Here is a 25,003-nt window from a genome sequence, read left to right on the forward strand (position 1 = left end):
TGTTACACTCTGAGTGGAGCTGCACATCAGCTACAGGGCTGTGGTCTTTCTATTGGGTCTGTGGACTAATACACGCAGGTAAAAACTCTGTCCAGGAATGAACAACATGCTCTTTGATGTGTGCTTGGATGGGCAGGAATAAAGTGGAATACACAGCTGAGATGTATGCATGCTTTTGGCCTAGCCAAAAAAAGTGCACGTTCAGCTGAGCAAAGGTGAGGATTATTTATTCTGCAATTCAGGCGCAAATTTGTTATTACTCTCCCAAGCCCAGGAATGCAAGCAAGCTTGCATTCCCAAGCAATTCCCAAGCAATCCCAAGCTCCTGTGAAGCTCATGTCAGATATCCAACATGCACATTCACACAATTTGCACAATCCCCAGTTCCAGGAAGTTTCCAAGTGGCCCCATGTTCTGCTACCATCAGATAGTCTGTGAGGAAAAATACAGCGTTGGCATTTGAACCAGGGTGAGTTATATATTAGTACATCCACCAACACATGCAGAAATCATTGGTCTTACACTAACTTGACCTTTAAACTTGGTATGTTTTTATACCGTTTACAGCAATTCAAGTCAAGAATACCTCCACCGTGATGCAGTCAACAGCTAAAAACTCAGTCTGAAACAGGCTGGGTGGCTCCCTCAGTCACAGAAGCTTTCTTCCAGATTATGCTTCATCTCAAGTAGGATGCCTAACCGGGTGAGTTGGGTTTGTGTAGCGGGGGAGGGGCTACTGGGGTGGCTCCTGTGAGAAGCTGCTAGAAGCTTCCCCGGCTCCAAGTCAGACCCGCCGCTGGCCAAGGCCGAGCCCATCAGCGACAGTGGCAGCGCCTCTGTGACAGCATACTTAAGAAGGAGAAAAGACTGCTGAGAGAGGAATAAGAGTGGAGAAAGAGGAAGAAGAGCTGCAGCGGAGAGAGGAGTGGGATGCGAGAGAAACAGCCATGCAGACACCAAGGTCAGTGAAGGAGAGGGAGGAGGTGCACCGGAGCAGAGATTCCCCTGCAGCCCGTGGAGGACCCCACGCCGGAGCAGGTGGCTGGGCCCGGAAAAGGCCATGACTCCGTGGGAAAGCCCACGCTGGAGCAGTTCGTGGAGGACTGCAGCCCGTGGAAAAGACTTACGCTGGAGAAGCTCATGGAGGGCTGACCCCTGTGGGAGGGACCCCACGGTGGAGCAGGGGAAGAGTGTGAGGAGCCCTCCCCCTGAGGAGGAAGGAGCAGCAGAAACAACGTGTGAGGAACTGACCCAAACCCCCATTCCCCATCCCCCTGCACCACTAGGGGGGAGGAGGAAGAGGAATCCGGAGCAAAGCTGAGCCCGGGAAGAAGGGAGGGGTGGGGGGAAGGTGTGTTTTTAAGATATGGTTCTGTTTCTCATTATCCTATTCTGATTTGATTGGTAACAAATTAAATTGCTTTGTTTTTCCCCAAGTCGAGTCTGTTTTGCCTGTGACTATAATTGGTGAGTGATCCCTCCCTGTCCTGGTCTCGACCCACAAGCCTTTCGTTGTATTTTCTCCTCCCCATCCCACCAAGGGGGAGCAGTGAGTGAGCGGCTGGGTGATGCTTTATTGCCGGCTGGGCTTAAACCACGACACTGGGGAAGATCCATTGCCATTGGCCATATCCTATGCTTAAACGCCAGTACTTCAGTCTTCTCAAAACTTTCAGTCAATATCATCAACAAGCACTTGACACTCTTAAAAATCGATCTATAAGAATTACGAGAAAAACCTCACCAATGTAACTGGAAGCTTCATCCCTGGCTTCTAAAGGAGAGTGGAAGAAGAGATTAGGCAGTATATGTTAAAGGTAAGAAAGTGTCACGTAAATCCATCATTCAGGCCTCAAGTGCCATTTTTAAAATGCGCTATCTAATATCACTGAATATATTTAAAGGGTTCAGAGTTCAGATGCAGCGAAAAACACAAAATGCCTGCCATGGAGATGATTAAAGACCCTGATCTGTTCAGCTCAGCCTGGAGATGGCTGAGAGGCGACTTGATTATTGCCTACAAGAATCTTCACAGGGAGAAAAATCCCACGTTCTGGAAGCACAGAGAGCCAGACTGGAGCACAAAAACGGGCAAATGTCTGGGTGCAAAATCCACACAGCTGCAGCATGGAAATAAGGTAGCCATAGTTTTAAAAGTGAGGCTGGTTATTCATTGGAACAAAACCATCAAAAGAGAAAAGGGGTTTGCCATTCCTCTCCGTCGCTTTCAGTAGTTACGCCTTAGTAGACAAAAGGTTAGTACGGAAGCAAGTGGTCAATAGCCTGCAGTAATCTGGAAATCACTTTAAATGCTATGATGGTCTCTTTGCATTCATATCGCCCTACCACAAGTAGTCAGCACTGAGTGAACAGATTAGGTTTCCATAGGATTGACGGATGAACTCCAAAGATTAATTCGAAGATTGTTAGGCCACAAACAACTGGAATAATCAACTTTCTCTGTTTAAATCTGTATCTTGACTGTGGTACGTGTGGAGAATCTCTGCTGTCTTTGACAATATAGAATATCCTTCTGAAATTTTGTGATGTTTACGACTATCTATAATGTTAATTTAGAACACCCTGTTTCACACCATTGGTGCAATATGGTTAAAACCTGTAGCAAGACTGGGTAAATGGTGTTCTCCCAAAAAAGTAAAAAACTCACTGCCTTAAAACCAAAATAAGTTACAACAGCATTAGTACTGCACTAATCCTGTGAACCACAGGAGGGCCTTAAACAAATAGATGTCAAACATGAGTGAAACCTTCCAGTACAAAGAGATAAAGAAGGCTTTAATCTTGAATAGACTCTCCAATTAGAATTAAGCTGTTTAAAAGAGAGTGAAAATTAGACCACAAAACCTTGAATTCTTAGATTTCTGAGGCCTGGAGCTGAGTGATGACTTGTGAACTGACTGACTTTATGCAGCCTCTGCACATCTGTAAGCGGTACCTCAAGACAGATAGATTGAGAGGCTGCAAGATCCTAATCACATTATCCCAGCTATTAAAAAAAAAAGGAAGGAAGAAGGGAAGTAAATTATCACTAACAAATGCAAATGCTGTTGTTCATAATGCAGTGACAGTGAAAGAAGCTGCTTCTCCAGGGAAAACACTACCCCACTCCCCCCCTCAGCTTCAAGATTGTACATCTTAGCAAATCCCATAAGAACTATTTCTGGTAAATGCTAAACCCTAAAGATCACATCTAGTGAAAGTTGTTCCACCTCTGTGACAAACATTGCTGGAGCAGCCACCCTGAGGTATGACGTGGCAGGGATTTGTGCAGAGCAGCCACTCAGTATGGGAGTGCTGCATAGCCACCCCCATCGGGGTGCCCTGCTGCTGAGTGACAGTCCCTCTTTTTAGCCCAAAGAGCCTTAAATAAGCCTTCACAGTTGGAAGCTTGCATCACGCTCCCGGGAGGTGGGATGTGTGGGTCTGACCAACACCAGCCTGAGGAAGGGTTCCCTGCTCTGATCTGCAGCACCCTTGGCAAGTACGGGAACCACAGGGTTTTCACGTGATGCAGAGATAATGCTCACGCTGCCTCCTCCTGAGCTTTCCACAGAAAAGAAGGAGCTGCTCTCAGCAGGTTGTAAAAATGTACTTCTGCACAGCCTTCAGGAGGGACACCCTGAGCAGAAAGAAGCACCAAAGTCACAGGGTGGTGTCACGATAAGGGCATTCCTCTACTCCAAATCTCCTCTTGGTTAAGTGTTGTTGAGCTTCCTGCTCCGCGTGAAAGGTTTGGCTTCTGCTCTGGCAGGGCTAACCCTCCCCTCCTCACCCACACAGTGAAGCTCAGTCTGCAGGGCAGATGCTGCAGTCCACTCCAGGTGCCAAGGATCAGTAGCTACGTATTGCACGGCTTTCGGATGTAGGTTCTCGTATTTAATTTGAAAGGCTCTCAGTGTAAAAAATAAGGTATCTCTTGTAAAAAACAAGATAGTCCTTGTGAACTGAAGCTGTAGCATCACCACCTCATATTAATGTTTATTGGAAAGATCGATACCCATACAAAAGATGGCCTCAGACATCTGCGGGACACAATATTTCAAATCTTTCTGATAAGAAAAGGGCCCTCCCTACAGAGTTTGGAGGTTGTCTACAACCGCCCATCTCACTTTTGCATATGCACATTTGGGTACATGAGTAAAATGCATCTATTTTTTTTTAAAGTATACACACTTGAATCAGCACTTTTTTTTCCTGTTAGACCTTGTATAAACCTAAATGACTCCCTGTTGTGTCCTGAATGGCCTTGTAGAAGTCCACCAGGACCCATTGTTTATTTCACTTTGATCCCAGTAGCTTTGGAAAGGACTTTGGCATGTTTACCTTCAAGTTACTCATCTTGTATGCCCACAGTTTGTTTATCCACTGTAGTCTACTGAAACTTCCCCCCTTTCTTTTAGTTAAAGAAATAGGCCAAAGGTGATTTCAGGGTCTCTTTCTGGATACGCATCACCAATTCGATCAAAGACAACCTTTGGCTTCCTCTAGTATGTCAGAGGCATTCTAGATACTGTCTTGCTCTCACAGTTCTCCAGTAAGTGGGAGAAATCTCAGTCCATCAAGCAAAAAAATTGACCCTAACTTAAGCAGATTTAACACCACTGAGGATACTGTAATTAGACCAAAGTGAGCTGTGGTGTAATCATGCCTTTCTGGCTCAAGTGTGCTAACCTGCTTTTTTTCCTAAATCAAGCCTACCAATATTTATGTTCAAGGTTTTCCAGTGGCAGTAGTTGGGGTACTTGTTCTTTAACAGGGAAAGGGCTGGAAGAGGAGAGAAGCACAGAATTGTACTTTTCTACCAGGAATGATCCCTGCCTCCTGGCCATCCTCCAGCCTCACTTGAGTTATTTAGGCTGGGGAGAGCCAGGGTAGCAGCATATTTAAATATGGCAAGTGAATTTATTAGTAGTGAAACATACCAGGAGCCTGTATTTTTATCACGTTCTACTAAATTTATATTTATGCAGCTCAATAAAGACCCATGAGTCCTGAGGAAAGGATTACATAGCTAAAATGACTGTCATTAATTAACAGTGTGTCTCAGCTTTGACCTCTTCACTTTCTGCCATCAGTTAGAACCCTTATTTTAGGCTCCTCCTTACAACCTTTGGGACATTTTTATTGGGTAAAACACTTTAAGAAGGACACAGAACGCTTGGGAGAAAACCCATGACTAGTTCTCCTCATGAAATACAAGTGTTTCAGCAGACACTTTGCAAGGCAGTAACGGAAGAAGTAAACCTCCTCACAATCTTACTTGAGATGTTCATGTCACATCATTGATACTCCTTCCTCAAAAAAAGGAAATTTTTTAAAAAATAGAATAGAAAACTATTTCTACATTTTTTTTAATCCTGTTGGATTCATTGCCAAGGCAGGTTTTCCATAATGAGGAAACCAACTCTGCTTTGCAGCCCAGTTCGACGCCTGCTAGGAGGTGCAGCCTGCCAAGTGAGCCCTACCAGCCCTCTGCTCCTCTTGACGTGATAATTACAGTGATGAAGTGATTATATGTCATTTAACTGTAAAAGAAGATTTCCCTAACTGAGTGAAGGACGAGTATTTTGCAAGGCGGTGTTACAAGAAGAGGCTCTCTTACCCCAGCTGACCCAACTCAGCAATATAAAGTACAGAGTGCACCTGACTGCACAAGCAGCCCTCATCCCTTCTTTCCCAAACACAAGATAATCATCAAGAATTGCTTCAAGGATACCAGCAATGCAGTGGTGCAGTACTAGAAACAGCAGTTTGGTGCTTCTTCTCACATGGATGTGGAGGCACGATTTTTAAAAAATTACCATTTATTGTAATTTCTTTACTTAAGAAAAGAGAATTTTATAAGTTAAAAAAACAAATACTGTTATAAAGGTCCTTTTTTAAATAGCAATCACTATACCCTTGTAGCCCAGCACCCGTATCTACATTACCAACTGGAAGTATAAGTAACCTGTGAATAAACCCATTAATCGGATTTTTTCCCCATGTTGTAAAAACTGATTTATTCTAAACAGCCATAGCAATATAGTTTTATATTTAAAAATAGCATCTAAAATGATCTCATTTGAAGCATTATTAAATAAGTAAACTGTAGAGATGAGCTTCAGCCCAGAAAAAGATCTTAAAACACTTAAAATCAATTCAGTCTTCATGACAGTAAAAACACAGATATAGCCATCACCACTACATGTATTTCAGCATGAAGTTGGCTTAAGTAATTTCAGCTGCAATTTTGGCTGTCTGTTTTATCATGTGTGACTAATTGAGGACTCAGAGCAACCTCATCACGAAAAGCCACATCCTCTGGCTGCCCCAAGGCTCCGCTGCACCACACACGTGAAGTGCTAATCGTGCAGGGTGCATCATTTATCTACAGCCATTTGGCTTTTGGGAGAAAAATTCCCAGGAGAAAACTTGCCCTTAAGAATAGTTGTACTGTAAGCTTAAGTAGGGGAAGATATTGGTTTGGGGTGTGGGGTGTTTTTTGGGGGGGGGGGGGGGGGGGGGTTGGTTTTGGTTTTTTCCCACCTCTTGAACAGGGTCTGAAGCTGGCAGTCACCTCAGCAGTGGGGTGCTGCTCCCACCCTTGAGCAGTGACCTCCAGCTCATCCAGGCTGCTTCCCAGGCACAGAGAAAAAGCACCTGTGCAGCCTCACTGCGAATCCAGCTGCCGCTCTGCCAGTGTTCTACTCTGTTTCCCCTTGTCTATACAAATTTGGACATTACGTGCTTTTCACAGCACAGGACTAGCTGTTTTCTACGCACATACGATATAGGCTGTGATAGGGACAGAGCTTGCGTGATTCTTACATATATAGTTTAGAGTAACAGGAATAACTATGCTAATAAAAGCTTCAAGTGTTCAAACCTGCCCAACCGTAATCTAATCATGACAGACAGGTGGTTTTGCATGTAAGGCAGGGAAAAGCAGTGATAATTGCAACAATTGCCTGGAACGCTTGTCTTCTACATTGACAAAATACTTTCTTTTTTCTTTGTTATAGGTAGCACCTCCTGCTTCAGTTCCTGCCGCCCAGCTGTTGCTTGGCTTGCCAATGATGGTTGTTAATCACAGTAGTTGCTAATCTGCCAATATTTATGTCTCAGCAATCCAAATTCTTTTCCAGATGCATTTTGCAAGTATTTTGCTCTTCACTTCTTGACTTTGTCCATTATAATTCCTGTATCATGCTGTTCGTTTGGCCATTTATAAAGGAGGGTCTATCTTTTTCTCGTGGTTTTATAAATATTACATTGTTCCCTTATTTGCAGGTCCTCAGCTGGAAATACATGCTTTTATTTTGATGCTTGTTCCTACTCCAGATCCTACTGAGAGCTGCAGATGATGAAATGCCTCTAGCTCCATAATGTAATAATTGATACTAATTGGTCAGGTCTTACATAGAAACTATTAATCTTGCAAATTATATATGCTGATCTTGTGCAATAGTGTGCCAGCTCCACAGTCAGCGTGAGAACCGCTACCTGCTAGCTGCTATATTTTTCAGCACTGAGAAAAGTATTTCTGCATTTTGGAAAAATGTTTTCTAAAATGAGGTATAGCTCCTTCTAGAGTGATTTAGTTGTTATGCATTTATTTCAGTTTTCTTTAGACTAAAACTAAATTCATACTGCTACTAGGATGTCTCTGCAAATGTGTCAGGGCTGACCATGCATTTTACAGAGATTATTCATTATTTATATAAGGCAGCCTCCCGAGTTAGCATTCGGAAGTGTTCAGTCTACTTAGTTACTGCTGTATGCTCCACACAGAATAAAACTCCTCCAGCATCATGCCAGCACGTAGGGATAATGTATCTGTAATCAAAGATAAATGCAGGTGTCACATCAAGCTGTGCTCTTGCTTGGCAATTCGATATTGCAGGCTGATTAGATGTCATAGTCAACGGCTCTAGTCAATCTTCCCATCTACCTACCAGATGATTTGTGTCCACTTTTGTCCTGGTTGCGGCTGGAATAGAGTTAATTTTCTTCCTAGTAGCTGGTACAGTGCTGTGTTTTGGATTTAGTATGAGAATAATGTTGATAACACACTGATGTTTTAGTTGTTGCTAAGCAGTGTTTACATTAAGTCAAGGACTTTTCAGCTTCTCACACCGCCCCACCAGCGAGGAGGCTGGAGGGCACAAGAAGCTGGGAGGGGACACAGCCAGGACAGCTGACCCCAACTGACCAAAGGGATATTCCATACCATATGACGTTATGCTCAGTATATAAACTAGGGGGAAAGCTGGCTGGGGGCCGCTGCTCGGGAACTGGCTAGGCATTGGTTGGTGGGTGAGCAACTGTATTGTGTATCACCTGTTTTGTATATTCTAATTCTATTATTATTATTATTTTCCCTTCCTTTTCTGTCCTATTAAACTGTCTTTATCTCAACCCATGAATTTTACTTTTTTTCCCCCAATTCTCTCCCCCATCCCACTGAGGGGGGGAGTGAGCAAGTGGCTGTGTGTTATTTAGCTGCCTGCCGGATTAAAGCACGACAATTTTAATGAACAGGTATTTCATTACAAGGTCTAAGAAGACTGTCACAGCGATACATCTTTTCTTTATATTTTTCTGCAACTTTGGAGCTACCACAGCAGGGAAATAATAACTACTTCAGCCCTGAAGTCACAGTTTCTTGAACAGCTTGTTTAATTGTTGTTCCTTTGTCTGTCATGCAACACTCCAAATAACGTTTTCCTGCAATTCGTTCCACAGCTGGGAAAAGCCACCATCATTTTTCCCCGCAGATGTTTGTTAACAGTTATATCAGATACATCCCTTAGGACTGACTTCATGTCTTATGCCAGAAGCATAACTACTGCATAGCACTAGTAGATCGTTCTGCAATGTCCGTAACACATTTTTCTTCACTGGTTTTATTGCCAGACAGGTAGTACATTCCTCTCTCCCTGACAGGGACATGCCACCATGCATGTGCCTGAAAAGGCATGTCCAGAGGAAGAAAGAGATGCCCTAAAAGGAGAAAAATTGCACACTGCTTTACTCAGCAGCTGGATCTGCATCTGTTGAGGTCAAGAACTGCTGGTTCCTGAGCTGCAGTTCTGGGATGAGGACAACAGGAAGGGCTATATGTCCCCTGCAGCTGGGCACAGAAATGGGGAATGTGGGATATGGAGACTCTCTTCTGGGGGAGACACAGTATTCGTTTGCTGAACAGACCCATCATCCAACAGCTCACCTCCTCACAGAGACAAAATCCAAGATACTGCGAAAAATTACTAAGGCTCCCCCAGCCCTGACTACCTTACACGTGTCCTTCTGGGCAAAACCACCAGCGCTAGGCATGCTAGCACTGAAGATTTGTGGACCCAATGCTGAAGGAGCCAGGAATGCTCTCCTCCATCTCCCCAGCTGCAGGCAGCAGTTCAGGAGAGCGCAGATGTGTGCTGGCAGCAAGGGATGACGAGCTGCAGAAATGATATCTACAGAAAGCCTCTGTTACTAGAGAGTGTCCCACGTAGCGTAACTGCTGGACAACCCTAGAGTCTACCTGCTAAAAACAAGGAAGGGAATTCAAGTGCACCAGCTTGCTAATATAGTAAGGAAGAGTTTAAAGTAAAGACAGCCAGTAACAAAAGTCAATGAGCGAGTTAAAAAAGTAGTGATCTGCCCAAAGTCTGAGGGAAAACAAGAATAACTGGGCAGCCTAATAAACTTCAGAGGCATCTCCTCGAAGAGGTCAGAAGTACAAGGCTAACGAGAAACAAATGAAAGCAATGGGAATTCCAGAAAGAAATTCCAGGAAATGGCAGGTAGGATTTCTGTAAAGATAATCTAAGGGATAAAAGACTGCAGGGGATCTGTCTGTTTGAAAACCAAACCAGCTACAATTACCTGTTCTGATTGGAAGAGACATAGGAGCCATCCTCAGACATACATAGCTTGGCTTATTCACAAGCACCTAATGACCTAAAAATCAAAAGGGAACATACAGTAAATAGGCAGAAGGACCTATGAATAGACAAAAATTAAAAAACAGTGTCAGCCTGCAGATAACAGAATCAGAAAGGTTAAGGCATGAAATCAGTTTCAACTATCATGGGACATAAAAGACAACTAAAGAAGTTTGATAAAACTATTAGAAATTAAAATAAGACAGAGGAAATTGCAGTCATTAAATAATGCAATAAGAGCCCATAACAGGTAAAGGCAGAAGTATGATAATAATAACTCAAAATAGGTCTAAATTCAGTGTGAAAAATGGATAGAAGCATAGTTCAGAGCAGGAAAAGAACAGGTGAAATATATTTTAGAAAAAATGTGTGGCAGAACCTAATGAAACTTGCTCTGAGGTCCACCAGGCCCTAGCAGAAGCAATTTGAGATCATCAGTGATTATCCTCCAGCTCGTGGAGAGGACGGGGCAGTCCAGCACTGGAGAAGAGCACATGTCTGAAGAGAAGGGGTTAACAACAACCCAGCAAATTATAAGCCAATTGGCCTAATTCTGATGTCCAAAAAAATTGCTAGAATAATTTATGAAACAATCAGTTAATGTTCACTCAGGGAACAACATGCTTAAAAGCACGCCTAACATGGACTTGTCAAGAGCAACTCACATCAAATCCAACCTAATTTCTCTATTGAGGGATAATTAAGGGGGTAAACGGGAAGCTGTGAATGGGATAAATTAAGGGGGTCTTTTGTGTGGCCTTTGATATCCTTATAAGAAACCTAAAAAACAGTATGCAAATAAAACCAATATAAATACATACAGAACTGCAGCAGAAGCAAACTTTAAATCCTTGCTAGCTGCTTTTGTTGTGTAACTGGTAGGGCCTGTCATGTGGGACTGGTTTCTTCTGGGCGCATTTCTAGTTAATGATTTTTCCATTAACTACTTTGAAAACAAAGTGGGATACTCTCAAAATTAGAGAAGGGCATTGCACTGCTGGTAAGGCTTTGACTGAGACGTGATGACCCTTGTTGGGGCTATGCCTTAAGAAAGCTGTAAACAAAAATGGAGTAAGCAAAAGGTTAAAAGATTTAAAAGGCACAGCCTGTGAGAAAAGGCTGAAAGAACTTTTTTACTCCAGGAAGAAAGACTAAAGAACACTGCCTTCCAATGCAGACAGAAGATTTTTTTTTTCCTCCATACATGGAATTAAGAAAAAAATTGATGAATTTTCAGTGAAGGAGAATAAGGCTACATTTTTAGGTAAAACTGTAGCTGTAATATTAATGACTGAGCCTGGCCATATAGGATATGTGGAATCCCACTACATGAGATTCTGTTTGAACATACAGAACTGATTTCCAAAGACCTTCATTCTGTCGGTACAAGTCGAATCAACTAGAATAGATGATTCTTTGAGACCTCGCTCAGATTCACATTGCTGCTTTTAAATGAGTCTAAATAGTCCACAGAAGTATGTCGGGCTACATTTTGGCTTTTCATAACGCAGTATACCAAGGCGATTAAAACTCTTTCTCCCACACAGCAAAGCCAGGGGTGGTTGTAGGGTGTCATATCATATGCTGCAGATATAGAAGAGGATGTGTATGCACAATGGTCTTCCTCAAACCTGCTGCTCTCCGAGCAAGCAATCAGGGGGAGAAGAGTGCAGAGCTCTTACTCTTCCCGCCCCCCCGGAGATCCTGCAGGGAAGAGGAGGGAAGCAGAAGGAATCCAAGCAGCCACGGCCTCCAGGACTTCTTGCAGAGTGTAGGTATGCCCCAGGCTGCACTCAGCCCAGTTCTAGACTGTAAAAACTGAGGCTGCACATCTTCTTTGGAAAACAGAGGAGATGATAAACATCCATTTTCACTATCTCTAGTGCACTGAGCAAAGATAAAAGAAGTAATTCACATACAGGTATTTGTTTGTATAGCCCAAATTTTATGGAGGTGGTATTAGCAGGGTTAGAGTTTATCTTCCCTTCTAAATAAGTAACCTCTGCTTAGGCATGAAATAGAAAGTGCTGGTGAGAGACAGGATTTTAGACCATTCCAGGTACAGAGGGAAAGGCTGAACTGTGGCTGTGCTCTGTCATAACCCTGTACTCCCAGCTCCAAAAATTCAAAGTTCATAAATTGGGCTCTTAAAAACCCCACAGGATTATCTTTTTTAAAAATCACTGAAGAAATTATGGGCCCTCTTACTTCTATCCTGCTTTATGCGCCACTGCGATACATTAGCTTTTGTCTTCAGTCACCTCGTTTGCTGGAGAGGAAGCAGAGACTCGCCCATTCACCTCCCCGAGGGCTCTGGGTCAAGGCCAACAGCAAGGCAGACACGGCAAGCCAGCGGCCGGAGTGACAGGAGCTGGCAAGGGCGCTTCCCCTCCGCTGGACCCCCTCTCGCCCTGCCCTCACGGATGCGACTGTCGGGGTCGGCGCTGCTCGGCACCGGCCCTGAGCGGACGCTGGCCCTGCACGGGGCGGCCCGACCCAGGCCGGGGGCAACCGGACCGGCGTCTGAGCAGCCGCACACAGGCACCGCGTACCGGGGGGCCGCGGCCGCACACCCCTCTCGCCCCCCACCACAGCCGCCCGCAGCCCGGCGGCGGCCGTTGCCCGCCCAGCCCTACCGGCGCCCCTGACACGCGCCACTGAGGGGGCGGAGCGAGACACAGCAGGGGGCGGTATGCGCCCTTCGGCGACCAATAGGAAGTCACCAGCCGCCGCCCTGCAGCCAATAGCGGCTCGGAAAGCCGCCGCGCGGCTCTTCCCTACGGGCTGCAGAGGAATGCCGGCAGCTCAGCCGACGGCGACCCTCCTCGTCGCGCTGTGCGACAATTTCCCCCCTCCTCCCGCCGCGTTGCTTTACGGCACCGTGCCTTTCCCCCTCCCCATGACCATCTCCCCGGTTTCGGCGCCCGGGAGGAGGGAGGCGGGGCCGCCGCGGCCAATAGGCGCCGAGAGCTCCGTGGTGACGGAGGGGGCGGTGGCGCGGGCGCTGCCGTAAAGCGGGCGCCGGGCGGCGGTGTGGGGGAGTTTGTCACCGGCGCCGGTGGTGACAGTGCGCGACGCGGGCGGGCTGGGCGCTCCCTGCCGCCGAGGGCCGCCATGGCGGGGGCGCTGGGCCGCAAGGCCGTGGACTATGTGCGCAGCAAGGAGTTCAGGGACTACCTGATGAGGTGAGCGCGGGGCGGGGGTCGTCACCGGCTGCCGCGCCCGCCTCTGCCTCGGGCGACCGCTCCCGCCGCCCCGCCCGGCCGGGCGGCAGGGACCGGCGTCCCTTCCCCGACCCGTCCCCCGCAGCCTCAGGGCGCCCGAGACGGCGGCGGGCGGACGGCGTCGTTTGACCTTTGCCGGGCTCGCCCTCGCCGGCGGTTGGGCGGGGGGAGGAGGAGGGAGCGAGGCGCGCGGGAGGGAGCGGGCGCCCGTCGGGCGAGGGCGAAGCCGGCCCGGAGGTGCCAAGGGGGTGGGCGGCGAGGGCGCGGGGCCCGCCATGCCGTCGCGGCGCCGATGCACCCCTTCGCGCCGCCTGTCGTCACCTCGGCTTGCGGAGGCTGTCAGGGCTGTCAGTCCCCGCCCGCCCCACCCACCCACCCCGGGGAGACCGGGCTTGACCTTGAAGCGAAGCGACGCGGTTTGAAACTGCCGCGGCAGCTGCGCTTCCCTGTGGCCTTTCTTCTCCCGGCTGTGAAACCCGGCGGTTTCTTCCAGCGCGGAGGGCTGCCCCTCGGCAGGCAGGTGCTCGCTGAGGTGGCAGCAGGCACAGGAGCCGCGGCATGGACGCTCTGACCGCTGCCTGCAACAAGGGCAGGAACAGCTTTGCTCGGTTGTGGGCAGAAGTGAGCTTGGTAACAGACGCAGTTTTAAGACCTCTTATTTAAATCTCTGAGTGTGTGTAAACAGCTACTTTTTTCAGAGGCTTGTTAGAGCCTCCTTTCACGGGAACTTGGCTTAAGTCACCTCCTAGACAGCTCAATAATTTTTTCAAGCTTCAGTTTGTGTGCTGTGGTAAGGGGTATGGCATTGTGAACTGAAATCACAGGAATGTCTTAAAGATATAATTGCAGCATACTTGCTTAAGTCTGCTTGAACTGCTGTACAGGAACGGTTTCAAGCAGGCAGGCTGAAGTTTCTTCAGCTGACAAGCAGTTTGACAAAACTAAACAAAAATGGGCTCTTCTAATAAAGGTGGTTGAGCAACCTTTCACTATAGCTGTTGCTTGCTGTTCTACCTACATCTCTTGCAACTGATGTTTGATGTTGAGCAAGCATGTAGGAGGACATCTGTTTATCTGAGAAACTTAGTCTTGGTTAAAGTAGCAGGAGATGGTGTAAGCCTGCATGGAAGAGGGATTGTAATATAAAGGCTCGGTAAGCAGAAGAGTTGGTTTGGCATTTGCAAAATCAAGTTCCACGAAAACAGTGGTGCAAAAAGATGAGTAAAATGTGAGAAGGAAGAGAACATCCTTGAAGCAAAACAAAGAAAGGTCAGAGTAGGCTTCTATGTGGATTCCTTTTGGAAGTCTTGAGGATGTTGTGTAAGCTTGATAGATGCATTTTAATGTTAACATTTAGTTAATTGTACCAGAATTCATGTGAAGCATACCAGTAAAACAGTAGTCTGCTTTTGTAATTAGAAAAACAAACAAACAAAAATCCAGACAAGATAATGGCTGCTTCCAAACACCACCACAGTTACTTACTGGAAGTATCTCTTTCCTTACCAAAGACTGAAAAGGTAGCTGAAATAAACATTTTCAGATGTATTTCATCCTAGTTCTTCTCTTGAAATAAGCTATATAAATAAGACTGTATTGCAAAAAAGAGCATTCCAGAGGATTCTACCTTTGTGGGAAGGGTTCTGCCTTGTTACGTACAAAGATATGTGCTTAATTTGTACTTCTGTTACTGGGTGTGTCACGAAGGGCTGAAGTCAGTTGCTCCATCTGGTATGGCCTTTCAGCATTGTTTCTTGCTTACTAGGAGACAAGTGTCTAAGTTGTTGGTTTTATGTTGAGGTTAAAATTTAGATAACTGTCAATAAAAGACTGTAGTCTGTCTTCTCCATAGAAGAAATGGAGTGTATATACTTTAGAGCTGTTATTTCTTTACATTCCTTCTTGAAGGCTCTTGCTTCCCCAGACTACAGGACTCTATCCTGAAGAAAATTCCCTTCTTGCCGTGCTCGTAGAGCAAGAGTTTCCTCAAAGCTCTGAGACTATGGTATCTGTTCTAAAAATCAGCATCGAATCCCTGCAGTGAAGCGAGGCTTTATAAATGTGGAACTTGTTTATGGGAAATGATGAATCGAGATATTGTTTGTGATACTGGGGTTGTGCGTTAAATTGCTTGACCCTAAATAGAATAACTGAAGTTACCCAAAGCGATGGAATTGAGTGTTCCATTATTATGGCTCGGGGCAGTCAAAACTTCCAGACATCTATTGGAATAAGCAGCTTTAGTTTCAGCTTCATAACTTGAAAGCATGAAAGCAAGCATAATGAATGCATGCTGCTTTTCTCAGGTGGATATATCTGGCATTAGAATTGCATTACGTCATGTGTTAGCTTTTGGATCTCGCACAAAGGAACAAGATAAATTGCTTTTAAAACTGTCATTAATAATTAATTGTTCTGCCAGTTTCACATCTGGCTTCTCTGAAGTGGTGATTAATAGGGATCTGAATGACTGTAAATCATGTAAATATAAATTTACCCTAACCATGTCTTAATGCTTTAAAGTAAGCATAGTAAGAATGTAAGCTGTAGGTAGACTTTTCCTGCTTCTTGTAAAATGCAGCAGTAACGTTAATTTAAAACTAGCTGATTAGCATATGAAAGCTTGGTAGCTCTATGTATTGTGAACTTGAAGCTGCATTTTTTTTCTAGTGACAGCTGACATATTTAGGATCTATAAAGTTGTATTATCGAAGCCACTAATAGTAGGCAACTGAGTCCTCTTACTTCCTATTCTAATGATTTAAAGTAATATCTTCTGAAAAACATCCAGTAAAACAGCTTTCCTCCTCTCTTGAGAGAGAGGACCTATAGGCCACTCTAGACAAGCTCTGGCTGCTCCTTGTGGTAGAAGCCTAAATTACTTCAGTCACATAATGAATCCCAAGGAGTCCCAAAATCTTCTGGTAATAGAAAAATAAGCATGGAGATTGCCATCTTCTGGGGCACTTCTGAAATGTCTCTTCCTGATGACTCAGCAGTGATGCAAATGTAGTGACTCTGTTAATGTAGGTGGCTTTGAATTAGATAGATAGTTCATTCCTTGTAAAGCTTGAGCACTTATGTTGATGTAAGCTGTCTAGGACCTTTCTTTTAATTGAAATGAACTTTAGAAGAGTTAGCGTCAGTAATATAACTAGAATTATCTGCTCTGCAGTTCTCCTCATTAGTGAATCTTTAAAACACGAGGACATAAAACTTAAAAAAATGTCCTCTACTGGTCTGTACTAGAAACTGAAGGACATGGTGCCTGCTGTCATCATCTTGTATGCTCTGGGAACTGAACAGTCTAACTTTTGCAGAAGGGTAATACCCTTTCCCCTTAGGGGATGGCAGTGTGGGGGAAGCAAGTAGTGACAGTTCATCTATATTTGCAGAATGGTCTCCAGCCTTTTAATATCCTCATTGCCAGTATGAGGAAAATGCATGTGAAAATGTTGGAAAAATAAATCTTCCCCAATATAGCCTTTTTGGAATGAATTGTAGTAGCAATATAAGGTATTGCTCATCTGTTGGTTCCTCTTGTGATGTCCAGACACTTATACAGAAAGCAGACGCTTACACAGAAACTGAGTAAATCCAACAACTGTTGTCCACAGTTCTGGAAACGTTAGTACAAAGTGTTCCCTTTGTCAAGGGATTGAATGTAGTTCTTGGAAACTACTAACTTGGAATGGAGTCACTTCAGGAATAGATGCATGCACTTGCTGCGGTATCCTTGCTATTGGATATGGTGTGTTTGTTGCAGCTGTATTGGCTGCAGAGCTTTGGGGCTGGATGCCTGCTTCTGCAAGAGTCTGTATGACCTTGATCTGCCTGCTTCCAGGAGTATAATAACTGTTCCAGTCTCATGTGAATGTGAGGACAACCTTGCAAGACCTTAGCCAGAGTTGCCTACTCTGTTAAAATAGCATCAGTTTGATTCTATTTTAGGCTTTCACTTGCCTGAAAACAACTTCCACTTTAAAAATGAAGGCTGACTTCTGTTGGCACAAAAACATTGTGCCGGGAGACACATTTGAACATGTTTAGTTAGGGTTTTATGAAAAAATTGAAGTGCGCACTTCTCTTGTGAACTTCAATGAACTATTGCTGCAGTTCAGTTAATAAGAAAATAAAAACCCAAGTGGTTAGACTAGTCAAGGACACCCTAACAAAGCATCTGGAACCAGCCTGTGGTTTGTAACAAAGACTCACTGAAATGCGCGTCCAGTATGATTTCCTAAGTAGACCTGACTGTTTGCTTACTATAGCTATTTGTACAACAGTGCTCTAAGATGGAAGTCAGTGTGAGGAAAGTGACTGTTACAAAGTGTTCTGCAGCTCTGGGCAGTGGTAGGTGAGCGGCAGTCGGTCAGCAGTAGGCTTTCTGTTAGTAGCTGGTTTCTTATAAGTCATAATTCAGAACGGAGTCCTATCAGTATCTTTGTTAGAAAGAGGATATTTAAGTTCTGAAGCATTTTAAAAGGTATAGTAGCAAACAATCTTACATATATGCTGTAGTTTAGCTTTCATGTGTAGATCATTAAGTTATTACATAAATTGGTACATCGATGATCACTTAAATGAACTCCATACATGACTGCAGTGTAATTGCATGTTAGATCACTGAAAATGTGTTAGAGCTCACGTTTGGTACAGCCAGAGTTGGCCTGAGCTTAGTGACAGTAAGATCTCTGGCAACGTTTGGTTTGACCTACTTATGTGGGTATACAAAGAATTCCAAGTGACTTCTTCAAAGCTTCCATAGATGAATTGTAGCTGTTTAGCTTTGTCATGGCAAACCTTGATGGCTTTTGGCATCCCTTTAAACTAGTTGGGGTAGGATCTTGGATGCTTTGAAGTCTACAGGGGATGAATATCTTCCACAGACCATCATGGGATTTTATCTTGCTAGGAAAAAGATACTTGAGCAGCAGACACTTGTCACAATGACAGCTCTTGAGGGAAATGGGATTTTTAATACTGTTACATTAATCAAGGTTAATGCCACAGCAGTTTCCTGACTTCTACATATCTTCTGTTTGTGGTACACTTCTCTCTGTGTTGATTGTGAAAGAAACTAACACTTTTTTCTTCTTTCTTCCATGTGCTTTTTGAATGGAAAACAATGATGGCCCGCTTGAACAGTACGGTAAGAAAAGGGAGGGGACTTCTGGTTTCACGTTCTCCCTAACTTCAGTAACTTGCAGTCTTTTTGCCTCAGCACTGTTATGACCTTGCCCGCATCTGAAAAGCATACTGCGAACCTCCATGAGTGATGCACTAGTAGTGTTTATTTGCAAGTCTGAGGTTAAGGTGACCAAATATTAGCTCCCTCAGAATGTCTCCTAAAGTAATTGCTACAAAATTAAAGGGGCTTCATTTTTTCCATACCCTTTGCTAAGGAGATCAGATCAATCTGGAGCCACTCTTCTGCATAGCAACAATACTGGTACATAACCAAACTGTCTGGCTTATTGTTAACCAGCTTTGTCAGACAGTAAATGGTACCATATAACTCTCACTACAGACTCTTTCATTCAGCCTTTCAGTTTGCTCCTGAAACTGGGAGTGGGTATTTTATGCCTGTTATACTGAGAATCATAATGTTATGGAAGACTTGCTCTTCTGCATAGACCAAAGACAAACTGTATAGGTGTAGTTTAATTCTTGTGTGTGGAAACTTCAAAGGGCTGCCTGCCTGGAGGCACTTAAAAGCGGGTAACCATCTCAAGTGAGAAGGTTCCAAATCTACCTCCCTGGTCAGCAGAGGAGAGTTACTGCTGCAGCGCTGCTGGGATGTGAACTGATGATTCTTCAGCTTGTGCAGCCTGAGCTTGAAGTGGTCCATAGTCTATAGTGTATTATTTGTTTATGTTCTAATGGCAGTTGAATTAAGTAAAAATGCCAAGTTGACTTGATTTACTTTTCAAAACAGATGTCATCACTAAGACTCTCAAAGCTGTAATTTTTTTCATAGATTCCAAAAATCAAGCTTAGAGCCTTAAAGACTACTTTTTCTGAAACTACAATTGTTTAAATGAGACTGTAAAAACCTCACTAAGTACATGTACAGCCTCACCAGTTACCTCTTGCAGTCTGCTTTAGTGTGGTGATGCTAACACAAGTTGTTTTGCTGTCTTACTGTGCAAATAATAATCATGGTTGTGACTAGATGTTTCTTTCTGGTCCTCTTACTGTCCTTTAAAACTATTTAAATAGCTACATTAAAGCCTCTAAAACAACATCTTGTGTGCTGCTGACTTCATTTTCTGTGAATGTTCTTGTTCTCTTGCAACATATCTTGTGTGTAAGTGGTATTATAGGTACATTTTTTACACTGTCTAACCATAGCTGTACAGTGTAAATACCATGTAGCCATGCAACTCTTCTCAGTTATGTCGTGTTAGCTCTGATGTGCTTGAGAGGCTTTAACCATTACAGATGTCAATTTTCCTATCAGTAGGAATATAGTAAACAAATGCGTTTATTGCACTCTTCAAAATACTCTTCTTAAATCTGCGTTTGGACCAATGCACATCTGTAGTCACTTGCAGAAATACTACATTGTTTTGCATATTGCACTAAGGTTAAACTATCAAAACAGTGTGTACAACTTAAACTCACTTTTTTCTATACTTTTTTTTTAGTTAAGTTTCTTGTATTGCAACCCAAATCTGCAGGAAGCAAGTGTGGTGTTACAAGCTAGTATCCAGACTGGCAAGAGTACCTTGGAATTAAATTTGCAAGAAACTTAAATATCCCCTGACAATTCCAAATCATTGTAATATCTGCAGTGTTACAGTTAGAGGAAGTGTCAAAAGAATGGATATAGTTGGTATCTGCAAAGCTTTTTCTTGCAAGGTGCATCTCTTTTGCCATATCTGACCAAGTTACTTTTGAGCATCCTTAGTTTCCCATTAGGAGAAGCTGATGCAAGTACTGCATGCGTCTTCTGTGGAAAGAATTCTACTGAAGCCTTGTTACTTGTAACAGTAGTGGAAATTGGACTTATAACACTGTTTTTCTCAGTTTGGAGTCTTTTAGACAATGCCCATCAAATTGAGCTCTCATCAGTTTTTCTGGCTTGATTATTTCCACTTCTTGTCTCTGTTTTTCTAACTGTACACGTGTAGCTAACTGCTCTACTCTTACATCTGTCTAATCACTGAGCTTTAGGTAGTCACTAAGTTGTTTCAGCAATTGCAAATTAAGCTCTAGGTTACAATGTGGTTTGGTTGCATGGCCTTGCTCTTTCAAAGAGATGGTGTAAGCACTTGGAAGAAGATGCTTGCTGAGCATTTCTTCATTCTCAGCATAATATGAAAATGGTTCCAGTTGTTCACTTCAGCAGGTCCTTGTGTTTTCATTACATTCTTGAGGAGCCTTGTTTGAAAGAGATAAATGTTAATTCTCAGCACAGAAGCGGGCTGTAAATCTGAGGTTATTATATGACTATACCAATCAGACTGCTTAATGATGGCTGAGGTATAATTACACAAAACTGCATTTCAATGACCTTACAGTAGTTCCTCTCCACTCTGCAAGAAGATTCTTCCTTTCCTCCTGAAGACTAGATCCTGCTAAAAGAAGGGTTTAGTTTTTCTCCATTACATCAAAAGTAGTCCCTGTCTTAACTTGGAATTTTACCCTTTAACCCTGTCCTCTGAAGCTTTGTGTGGCTAAGGAAAACTATAAGAATACTGCAGGAGGTCTGTGTTTCTGTGTAACTTTATTTTCCTTCTCCCTCTATACAGCACTTTTGGGGGCCAGTTGCCAACTGGGGACTTCCTGTTGCTGCTATTAATGATATGAAGAAATCTCCAGAAATCATTAGTGGCCGAATGACATTTGGTAAGACCTGAGACAAGCTTCTTGTCAGTAAACTGACTACAGAACAGAGATTCTGTCCTTCAAGCAGTGATATATTATTAGTTGCTTGCAAACTTATGATCAAAGCAGATATAGATATCAAATATCTTGTTATCTAACTTCAGAGGCCACTTAAAAATTGAGGTACTGAAAAGTTGCAGAGCTCTCTTTCAGAGGGCTTTCCAGTATTTTGGGGGGAGGGAGGTGGGTCTTGAGTCTTAGCAGTTTTGATGACCAGACTCGCTCCTAAAGTATAATTCTTTTGGTATCTTATACTACTGCATGCACTGGTTCAGAATGCCTCTCTTTACACAACTTTATTCTTTGTATCAGGAACAATGATGCCTTGTGGTTAGTGTGAGACTTAAGTATCAACACTGACAAAGTGAAGAAATGGTAATGCTTGGTCTGCTGGGTGCAAAAAGCAGCTGAAGGAGGCTAACTCCTTGCAAAGCAGTTGTCTGTGAGAGGCTAGCATGACTCTTAATGGAATAGTGTGAGAATTTCTTTTTAAATGCATAAGCAATATCTTTTCCACCTTTCTTGGAACATGTACAGCTTCTGCCTAGATGTCTGTCTCTGTATTTTATTGTTCAAATACTTCTCTAGGATCATAAATTTGATAGCTTTAATTTATTAGCTTAATTTTGTCATTATGTCTCTTCCCTTAACTCAGTTAATAACTTAATTCTGAGTAATTCCTCTCCCCGAAGCAAAATACCTTTGGGTTAAGGAAACTTACAGCCTCATGCTCACTAGGTTCTGCTTAGAGTAATTCAGTCTCTTAATCAGCTTCCTAGAGATGGAAGACCAATTTGAATAGTCTCTAGTACAGTGAAACTGTTTTGCAAATAGTGCTTTGGTGGCAGCTACCCAGCTCAGTAAAGTTAAGACACTTTGTTAATTTTTGTAAGTATATATATGATGCTGTGTGTACAAATATTTTTTCCCATCTTCTAGGTTCTGTACCTAAAAAAAAAAAAGGCTGTTTTCTTGAGCAATTAATTTCCTGATTTTTTTTCTTTCTTTAAGCCTGTCAGAAAGCTAAAAATGAACTTTGCAAAACTAGTGACTTCTTGGGTTGTAATTTCCTGTATTTACACGCTCTTACGGCAGGAGAGTAGATTAAAATTGTTTCACGTCTTCCTGGAAAGTGGGTAACAAAGCTTTATGCTTCTGCATGTTCATGGCTTCCTGGGGATGGAAACCTCCTCTTAAAGTCCATTTTAGAATGTTCCCAGTAAGAACTGTATTTAAGTAATTAGTATTTTTAAAAATACTCTGTCCTAGAAATTATCAGAATAATTGTGTAGGACAGGCCATGTCTCATTGGGATTAACTCCTATTCTCTGGCTGAGATAGTTTAGGCGATAAAGTAAAAAGGCTTCAGTTGCATCACAGGAAAGCGTATGAGGAAAATGAGTTTTTGTGGAAAGCTGTAGCCCTGTAGATTTCTTGTGTAGCAAAAATTAGCATTGTTCCATGTTCTCCTGCATTGGATCCTCAAAGTGAACGAATTTGTAGGATTATTGGAAAACTCAAAAGCAGTGAGAAGCATTCTACTTGTCACTACATTCCACTAGCATGAAAATTAAGCCTCAACAAAATGCAGATATTAAAAATAATCTACTAACAATATCTATCATGTTTTACAGCACTGTGTTGTTACTCCTTGACTTTCATGAGATTTGCCTACAAAGTGCAGCCAAGGAACTGGCTTCTTTTTGCATGCCACTTGACTAATGAAGTTGCACAACTTATTCAAGGAGGACGACTGATCAAACACAGGCAAGTCACACTTTAAAAAGGGGAAGTCATAAACTGATGGCTCTTGGAATACTCTGTTAGTGGCTTTTACCTGTGGTGCAAACCCCTGCATGGTTTCTGAACTTGTTTAACTTCATTGCCTTCTGCAAACCTATTAACAAGCTTGTTGTCAGTTGACTGAACTATGACTTGTTGCCTTGCACCTCCTTTCAAGCTTCTGAGAGGTGCACACAGAAAAGGCTGAAAAGCCTTATGGTCATGTATGTGGACAGGGCTTTCAGCAGCTGCTGGCTATTTTGAGGTTTGTTTCATGTATTATGTTGATTAGTCCACATGTGTCCATCTCAGTAACTAATTCCTGAGATGGAAACATTCATAAAACTGTGGAGGGGTTGCATGTCTGAAAGAGAAATAGAGCAAAGCCTCTCTAAGCTGACTGTTCTATGTATGGGGTAGATCCAACTGAGTGTGACCGGGGAACAGACTGCAAGCAGTCTCACACCCTCATTGTGTAGCAAGTAGTGCAGACACTGCCCCAAGCAATCCTGATGAGTCAGGATTATGGCTTTTCTCTCTTCTGCTCCAAGAAATCCATGTGGAGCAATGGGAAGATGAAGCCTCCTGAACTATAAACTAAAAAATGAGACTGAGCAAAACTGCAAGTGGACGTGCCTTTGCATAAATAACTGGCCAAATGTCCTTCATTCCTGAAGTTCTACTGGAAGTCCAGATTTTTTTATAGTAATTGCAGTTCAATATTCACTCTTACAAAAGCTGTTCTTCTCTTGGCAGGATGGAGAAAAAGAACTAAATATCTAACTTGAAATAAGCCAGGGAATGTGTTCATCCCAAATTACAACCAAGGAAGACTTGCCATCTACAGTTGCTGTGACAATGGGGATAAAACAGAAACACCTATTATGAATATGACCCCACCAAGAATCCTTCTACTAATTTTTTTATCTTGCCTTTTAAAAAGTACTATTCAGCAATGTAAACCATTGCATTTAAAGTCTTGCTGCCTTACAGGTCCCTAACTACCCTTTTAATAAAGAGTTAGTCATCCAAATAACAAGCAATATTTGAAAACCAACTTTTTTTATCTAACAGTCTACAAAAGTGGCCTGTGATGGTTTGACAAAACTTGTTTTCAAATCAAGATTAACAGAGGTCAGTAAACAGAACTGTAGGTGGTATCATTGTTCCATGTATTAACTATTCTTAAAAGCCATTTAACTTGGGTGCGTTCATTCCTATTCTGTCTCTCTTTGTTTTTTAACTTAAGCAGTGGCTTGCTAATCTACAAGAACAAATGTGTAGATAGGCAGCCTGGAAGTGACCAGCTATCCCTCTTCCCTTACTGCATGCCTTGTCTCAGTAAAGAGACTTCATTAACATACATTTTTAAGTCGCACATTATTTAAAGAAGACTCGGAAAAGCAAACAGCATAGCACTGAATGAAGGAAGGCAACAAAGTCTGATACTGTTCTTTAAGAAGTTCTAAATGGATTTTATTTTTTTTCCTATTGTTTGAGTTGTTCTAGATGTATGTAATTCTTATACAGGCAAAAACTTAACTTGTTTGGAGTCTAAGATCTGAAGGACACAAGGTGCCTTTCAGTAGGTTTTAACTTCATTGGGAGAGTGGTTTTCCTGCATGACCTGCCTGAAAGTTACATTGATGTAAAGTTATAGATGACAAAGAATGTATGTGATGGATTTTATTTCAGTGCAGTGTTTTTGAACAATAAACATGTTCCAAATGGCAATAAATTCCTTCAACATTTTGAGTTTTGTTTATCATATTGTGATACCTGATCACAATGAAGTGAAATTTAGCATGGAGTGTCATTTTATTACTATAACAGCATGAAGCAAAAACAGGCTGGAAAAGTAAATGGTATTATCCTTTGTATGTACTGAGTTTAGGCAAGTGTCCTCTGGTTCCTAATACCTAGCACATCTTTTCCCCCTCTGAGGAAAAGGGGGTGTGGGTACTTGACTGAGAATGACTATTCCTGCAATGATAGGCAGGGTTGAATTCAGGGCTCTCGCTATGCAGCTGAGTAAATATTACATATTGTCTTCTAACAATTATAAGATGGTCAATTAAAAGACTTGCTTTAATCCTAGGCTGATACATGTTCCCAACTGCATGATGGCTAAACTTTGTAACAGGCATACAAGAAAGA

General features: G+C 43.0%; 1 protein-coding gene across 1 annotated transcript; it reads left to right on the forward strand.

The window, feature by feature from the left end:
- Nucleotides 1–13,008: 13,008 nt before the first annotated feature.
- MPC1 (mitochondrial pyruvate carrier 1) lies at nucleotides 13,009–24,601 on the forward strand. Its single transcript, XM_050893863.1, has 5 exons — nucleotides 13,009–13,132; nucleotides 18,320–18,323; nucleotides 20,929–21,025; nucleotides 22,699–22,831; nucleotides 23,603–24,601. Exons 1-5 carry the CDS (start codon nucleotides 13,062–13,064, stop codon nucleotides 23,619–23,621), a joined length of 324 nt encoding a protein of 107 aa, XP_050749820.1. The 5' UTR covers nucleotides 13,009–13,061; the 3' UTR covers nucleotides 23,622–24,601.
- The last annotated feature ends 402 nt before the right edge of the window (nucleotides 24,602–25,003 follow it).

Source organism: Gymnogyps californianus, chromosome 3 (assembly GCF_018139145.2).
Source record: "Gymnogyps californianus isolate 813 chromosome 3, ASM1813914v2, whole genome shotgun sequence".
NCBI lineage: Eukaryota > Metazoa > Chordata > Aves > Accipitriformes > Cathartidae > Gymnogyps > Gymnogyps californianus.

Coding starts and splice junctions, on each gene's coding strand:
- MPC1 (XM_050893863.1), top strand. CDS start 13,062: ATGGCGGGGGCGCTGGGCCGCAAGGCCGTGGACTATGTGCGCAGCAAG. Junction 21,026..22,698: donor TAGTGGCCGAATGACATTTG/GTAAGACCTGAG, acceptor CATGTTTTACAG/CACTGTGTTGTTACTCCTTG.